The following is a 7744-nucleotide window of genomic DNA, read 5'->3' on the forward strand; positions in this document are numbered from 1 at the left end:
GATCTGAGTATTTCCACTTTCCATGCGTTATCATTTTGAGATGTTCAGGAGTTGGGCGCCGAGGTTGATTCGTTGAAAACCAGACATGGTGAAAACGTGTTATTTGAATAACATGTGCTGAATGCAGAAAACATGCCATCAAATACTTGAGGAAAGGTTATTTTCGGAACGGGTCATCAGAGGTTAAAGGTGTGATGACATGGTCTTGGCCATGGCCTGCTTCCATAGTACACACTGATGAATGTCTCCTGATCACCACTTCATGCCTTGGATATGAGCCTCGGGATGACAGGCTCTATATCTATTACGGTGTTTAACTGAACGGTGTACCTCAGTTCATTTGATTATTTTCAAGATTCAAGATGTCGTTATGTTGTCACATAAATATACATACGAGCTTACATATAGGTAGTGAAATGACATTGCAGCGCAGATTATGCACAACAAGTACTTACTGGTCAATAACTAACTGGTCAATAACGAATTAATTGACCAACTAACTAAACGGACTAACTGATTCCTAAAACGCAATTCAATTAGTAAATAGAATAAAATAAAGAGTTACTCTATTTGCTCAAATTGTTCTCCCCGTTACAATGCGATGTATAGATGACCTGGTATTTCATTGAAGAAAATCTAGGGTGCAGCAATTATATCCTCCTCCTGTGAAGATATAGTTAATGGGAAAGTCCGCGTGTCGATTACGCACATTTGAGTATTTTTCGAGCTTATAGAGCTTGTGCGTGATCACCGGGTGTCATGACATTGCACTGCATACATGTACGACCGTATGTGTATGTATGTGACAAATACTCTCTTGAACTTGAACTTGAAGTTGAACGTCACATGACATAATTGGCTAAAATAATAAGTTCGCTGCAGATCCCCTGCAATTCCTTCGAGGACCCTCGGGGGGTCGCGGTTCCCAGTAGTGATGTGTCGGTCGCGGATGGCTCCTTTGGGTGAACGATAGGAGCCGCTTACGTCGGGGAGGCGATCACTTTTTCTTTTTTCTTTTTTTCTTTTTGTTAATAAATTCAATACATAATAACAGGATGATCCTATGACGTATTTGTTAAATGCGACGCAGAAACGTCTCACTTTGGTAATAACATTGTAAGCCAAGCAGGGTGAGACCCCCCCACCGCCCCCTCGGAGCACACATTGAAATTGCGGAAAAATAACAAAAAACATTTTTGACCAGATCAGAAATGTATTTTGTTTCAACTTACATCATACAAATTACATGTAAAGATATGTGTCTGTATAGAGTTGTGTAATTATTTATCAACCATACAATTTCATTAGTAGTGTGTTATTTTTGTTGTACAACTAGGATAGTGATTTTTTTTAACCATCAATGTGACGACAAATGTAAAGATAGTTCTTCAAGTTTTTTTTGCCAAACATAATGCAACATCATGGCATTCTAGAAATGATAAGGTTTAGTATAATAACGTGTAATTATTTCAATGATTTGTGTGCACACACCAATCATAGGTCAAATAATTTAAATAATCGAAATTTGGCAGAGTTATAAAAACCAGAAGTGGTACTGAATGAAGAGCCGTTTGGTAGCCGAAAGAAGCCAAATAATCTGGCTGACTAAAAAGAGGCGGGATTCCCTTCGCTAATTCCCATTAGTGAAGTGCGTGCGTGCGTGCGTGCGTGTGTGTGTGTGTGTGTGTGTGTGTGTGTGTGTGTGTGTGTGTGTGCATATATAATTTATTTATTTATTTTATATTTTATATATTTCTTTAATTTTTTTGGGGGGGGGGGGGGTTAGCGATTCAGCTCCTAAACCATGCGGGTTTTTTGGTCTTTTTTGCCCCATGGAAAGTAAAACTTATTAAATAATATATTTTTTCGGATTAGGTCATTGAGATGCAGAACTACACAACAGCGTTGTCAATGTTGTCATCTGCCAATGATGTCAAACCTTTTTTCAAACACATTGCCATTCACTTTCACGCTCTTTCCGCCGCTTTTCTTTTGTTTAAACGCACCGTGACCGACCTCGGGCGCCACGATCTCCCGTCGCTACTTGAGACGCGATCGGGTCAGACCACTTTTCTCCCAGGGCGGACGCTTCAGACGCACAGCGCTCCACCGCCGTCGGCCCTTTCGCCGTCGAAATAACGACTAAAAAATGTTGGAACAATCACAGCCGCGCGGTATAACACGACGACGGAAAGAGACTCCCCCGATGTTTACCCCGAGCCGGTTTACAAAAGTTTGTTTCCCGATCCCCCCCCCCTCTCCTCGGCCGGTAATGGTACGCTCCGCTGCGTGGCTGTGTGTGGACGCTCCGTCCCGCCGCCTGGAGACGGAGGGCAGCGGCTTTCGGGAGCGACTACCCGTGTCAGATGGCGTCATTGGGAGGTAGGACTCGCAGTCTCCCCGTGTCTTTTGTCGCCACCAAGTAATTCACTTCTGGGACGGGCGGGGGTCGAAAAAAAAAAAACCAAAAAAAAAAAAAAAAAAACCAAAAAACTGCAAATCTGACACCAACACGTGGAATAAGTGGCGTTTCGTTTCACCCGAAGACAGCGAGAGTTAAGCGACCGTTCTCCCCCATGGAGATGTAGACCCACCAAAGCATGGTTTGTGGCTGAGTGTTCGGGTCGTTCTCCAGCCGGATTGAGTCGGGAGCGGGGAGCGAGGGTCCAGCTCAGGAGGCTTAACACAAAAAAAACCCCAAAAACTTTCCCCACCTTCGCGAGGGACTAACAAACGGTCGTGACTTGAGTCGTGTTGCCTCCCCCCCACCACCACCACCACCACCACCACCCTCCCCCCCACCGAACCGAGAGCGAAGATGCGTGATTTGGCCTCGCGGTCGGTGTTTCACGGCGGGAGAACGCGAAAGAACTTGGCTCTGCCCGGCGTGTTGTTCTTCCTCGCTGCCGTGTCGTCCCGTGACGGCTGCCCGGACAAATGCCTGTGCTCGTCGCAAACGGTGAAATGCCAAAACCAGAACTTGGACTCCATTCCGCGTTCGTTACCGGCCAACACCAAGTTCCTGTTCGTCACGGGGAACAACATCTCCACCATCGGCCTGGACTCGTTTCCCGCCCGCCTGGAGCTGCTCACAGATCTGTATCTCAGCGGGAATGAGATCCGATCCGTGGATTCCATGGTGTTTGACAACTTGCCGAGCCTCTCGCGGCTGGATTTGACCAACAACAAAATCCGGCACTTCAGCGCCAGAGCCTTTCCCGTTGACAACACGTTGCAGGCGTTGAACCTCAGCGCTGCTTTTCACAACCACTCCACGCTGGACGTGGCTCTGAGCGTCCTACAGAGCGGGATCCTTCTCCACCTGACGAGCCTGGACCTGTCCAACAACGACTTGCTGGTGCTTCCGGACGGAATATTCGCGGGGCTCGCCGAGCTCAGTGTTTTGAGCCTGCGAAACAGCTCCATCATCGCCCTCCAGAACGGGACGCTCAGGGTGCCGCCGCTGCGCGACCTGGACCTGAGGGACAACAGTCTGAGGGACATCCCCAACGCCACCCTGGCCGAGTTCGGCCTCAAGCCGGGTCTCCGAGTGCGCCTGGCGGGGAATCCCTGGCGCTGCGACTGCTTCATCGAGGACCTGGTGGTGTGGCTGCAGCTCTCGGATCAGGTCGCGGACGTGCAGAACCTGACCTGCGCCGACCCGGAGGCCCTGAGAAACCTGGCCCTGCTGAACCTAGAGCCTTCCCAGCTGGAGTGCAAGTATTCAGGTGACATGAAAGGCGTGCTGGAGACCTCGTATGTCTTCTTGGGCCTGGTGTTGGCCCTGATCGGCGTCATATTCCTGCTGGTCCTCTACCTGAACCGCAAGGGGATCAAGCGGTGGATGTATAACATCCGTGATGCGTGCAGGGACCACATGGAGGGCTACCACTATAGGTATGAGATCAACTCTGACCCGCGACTGGCCAACCTGAGCATTAATTCAGATGTTTGAGAGTGGAGGGGACACTGTCCAGAATCCCCCACAGTGAGACATGACGTGACTGTATGCCTTCATGAGCTGCATGAGGGTTCTCTTCCCCGATGGAAAAAAAATGGGACTTTTTGAAAACCCCCCTGGGCCCAATAAAAAGTCGTGACCATTGCTTGTTGAATTGCGCATGCTTCCGCATCAGGTAGCCCGTGATGTCAATTTTTACATTTTCATATATTTAAACTTTGCATGGTCAATGAATCAGTGCATATAACTTTTTTGGACACTTGGAAAGTTTAATCTTTTCTTTTTTTTACATTTACTTTCCTCAAAGCACAAATAGGCAAAATGTGTTTGACTATTAGGTAAGACGGACAGACATTCTGCCGGCTCTTGCATCCTCCTCATTATGCCTTGACTGAAGAGGACTGCTATGCTGCCTGTCAACTAATCTGGTGTTTTAATATGTGCGTTTGTGATATATGTAGGCCTGCTTGAAATTATTGTGCTCATTACATAGTTTTTAAATTTAGAAGATGTGTTTTTTTTTTTTTTTTTTTCTGTGAAAATATTCAGCTCAATAAAATACACTGCATTGTCATTTTTTTTTTTTACATGCATATAAATGTTACCCAAGCTCAGGGCCATTTTTAATCTCAAATCTGTAAATGGTGTATACCGAAGGGTTTATCAGTGCAATTTGGAGCCACACACACACACACACACACACACACACACACACACACACAATATGATCACTCTCACTACTACTAAAGTTCAAACACATCCAGAATGCCGGAGGGAATGTTACTTGCATGAGCTGTAGTGCAATAGGCAGCACTTTTCTCACACGTCACAGATGTCAAAATACAGCAAATGTTGGCGCCTTTTGCATAGCCCCCTCCCCGATATCATCATCCCAACACCCTGCATAACTGTTTGAAGAACAGGTTTTAACTTCACATGGGATTTGTGTGCTGTGCGGCAGACAAAGCTAAGATGAGTCAAATTTAAAATTAGCTTCAATATGGAGCCAGAGGTGCTTAGACCAGTTTTCTGTTATTTCCTGCCCAATCGACTCCCTGCTGTGAATCTGATGTAGAAATAAAATGAAGTCCTCCGCTGTGAAATGCCCCAAATATTGCGTTCACCGCATCCAAATGAAAATTCAACCTATCCTGGGCGTCCTAACGGAACAGCACAGATGAATGCAGAAGGGGAAAGGCTCAACTGTGTTTTTGGGATAAATGCAAATGAAGGAAAAATTGAAACCAAGATTGTCATGGGGCAGACTGGGGTATTATGGAAATAAGCTCAGAAGGCGCTCATCTGACCCTGTTTCAGGTGACTGCCATTAATCAAGTGTTTTCCCTCCGTAATAGTTCTTGTCCGGCAGGTTTTTTGTGTTGATGTCAAGTGCTAAATGGATAAATATGCATTGAGAATAGTAATTGTGCTTTCCCTTTGAAGAGCATTCCCTGCATGTGTAGCATCCTTCACACATTTGAATGCATGCGTGTCTTCCAGGGACATAAATTACTGAACTTCCTCTGTCTTTTGAAGTCCACCTGGAGATGGCAATCTGTTTCTCTCAGCACTTTTTTTTTTTCTTAAACACACACACACACACCGTTTGAACAACCTAATTTACATAGCCTGGAGCCGTATGTAGTTTGTACCATGACAACAAAGCTTGGACAACGTGTGGTTCTCCTAATCTGTTTGTGAGTCATATATGTAAGTATTAACACCATGGTGTACTATTATTTTGAATTACAGGTTACTATCCTCAAGTTCAAGCCACCAGGCTATAACACAAAAAAAAGTCATAGAAGCAAGAAAAGTATATTCCTTGTCACAAATGACCTCATCAAACCACTGTCAGTGTTATAGTAACATCTATCTATCTATCTATATTTTTTCTTTCTTTTACTTTTTGATAGGTATATTTTATTTATCAACTCTGGACTCCTTTAAACGGTTGGGAAGGGAAGTGACATGTAACGCTATCATTCTGCTCTGGTGCTCTGGGTGGTGGTAATGCCCTGCATGTCTCCTGCCAAACAGCAACAAGAGCTGAAGAGACGGCGTCTCAGCTGTGGAGTCACTCGGTGGAGCTCTCAGCCACGCTGCAAGATATCGCCAATATAGCCAAAGATTGAACATTACCAGTCGGAGTTTGTTTTAGCTGCATGTGTTCAAATTGACCTTAATGTGTGCTGAAGCAGACTTTTATTTCTCGCCCCGCGCTACGATTGTGATTTTCACAAGTGGTTTACAGTTGACTCCAGCTGGCGTCACATCCACCACAGGCGTTCGTTACTGTACAGACTGTAACATTGTCAACAGGAGAATCTCAGGGCTCGTGCAGATGCACCTCGGTCTCTTCTCAGCTCCGTCCCAGGAGTGTGGCACAGGTGCAGTCTGCTTACAACCCGATGTTTCCATGGCGTATATGTGGACTTATCCTCACACTATCGTGTCACAAAAACGGCCTGCTATCTTTATATTAACGTGAGCTCCACATGTTCCGTGATAGAAGTGACACACAGAGCGGTGCGGGTGTAGTAAACCCGCAGGAGGGAACTGACATGGTGAAGGAAATGCTCGCAGTGTACTTTTTGGACTGAAGAGTGCTTCTTCTGTGCTTGTTAAAACGTCTCCTGCAGTCTTGACTTCTAAATAGCTTTCAGTAGACTTCTGGATTTTACTAGCATCCAGCGAGGCGGTTCCCTGGCAGACTTATCCCTGGGATGTTCTGTCTCTTTCAAGCTGTTTGGGGGGAAACAAAAAAACACTTTTAGAGCAAAGCCGCGTTGATATTTGTTAAGGGTGCCAAAGAGAGGCCTTGATAGTGGGAGATCAGAGAATTACAGTGCTCTGCCTTCTTAGCAACCCTGGAAGCCTTTCTCCTTTCACTGTAATTACTGTCTAACCTTCTCTGTCCTGAGTATTATATACCGTGCTCCAGAAAACAGCTTCATTACATTTCTATGAAGCGATGACTACATTCTTTTCGTCGTCTTTGCCCACCTCCGAACAGTTCCTCTCCCTGCTTACCCCGCTCTGTTATCCGCGCAAAAACCCACTATAGCCAGCTCAGGGCCATGTTTGAGCTGCATTTAATATGCTTGTGTACTCTCCTGGTGTTGAGAGACAGACTGGCAGGTTATCAGATTGCCAGAGTACCATAATTACATTCACTGCACTGGTCTGCTGCTCCACAAAACACTTGGCAAGCCGCACCGGCCCCTGACCATTCTGAGGTCGGGGGGACGATGACAAAACAATAGGATTTGCTAGTCATGCTCACGGGGATAAAGAATAAGAAAAAAAATATCTTTCAAGAGTAATATAACAATAAAAGTAATGTAATAAATACAAATGTATCGAATGCTCCCATTTCTCCCAGTGTTCTAGGATGTTGCAGTAATGGCCGTTCTGCATCTTTGACCCACCCCAAACCCCCATTTGAGTCGCCGCCTCCTTTTTAATGTGGATTTATGATGCAACACATGAATGTTCTGCAGCAACCTGCCTCCTGTTGAGCCATGCCAGGTCTAATGAACAAGCTTCCTCTTAAACGAAGACAAATCTGCACTGACAGTGCCGCGGCCTCTGAGCGAGGTCTGCCAAGCGCCATCTGCCACATGCGCACTAGAGGGACGGATCCAGGGAAAGGAGGGGAATGATGGAGGTGGTCAGGAGGCAGAGGCGGTGCAGTGGCGTGTGTGTGTGTGCGTGTGTGCGTGTGTGCGTGCGTGCGTGCGTGCGTGCGTGCGCGCGTGCGCGCACCTCACAGCCGAGAGT

At 46.3% G+C, this 7744-nt stretch overlaps 1 protein-coding gene across 1 annotated transcript; it reads left to right on the forward strand.

Annotated features, from left to right (window-relative positions):
* Positions 1 to 2373: 2373 nt before the first annotated feature.
* On the forward strand, positions 2374 to 4515 carry tpbg (trophoblast glycoprotein). The gene has a single exon (XM_080005215.1). It carries the CDS (start codon positions 2819 to 2821, stop codon positions 3953 to 3955), a length of 1137 nt encoding a protein of 378 aa, XP_079861341.1. The 5' UTR covers positions 2374 to 2818; the 3' UTR covers positions 3956 to 4515.
* Positions 4516 to 7744: the final 3229 nt, after the last annotated feature.

The sequence above is a fragment of the Zeus faber genome (assembly GCF_960531495.2).
Source record: "Zeus faber genome assembly, chromosome: 8".
Classification (NCBI taxonomy): Eukaryota; Metazoa; Chordata; class Actinopteri; order Zeiformes; family Zeidae; genus Zeus; species Zeus faber.

Coding starts and splice junctions, on each gene's coding strand:
- tpbg (XM_080005215.1), top strand. CDS start 2,819: ATGCGTGATTTGGCCTCGCGGTCGGTGTTTCACGGCGGGAGAACGCGA.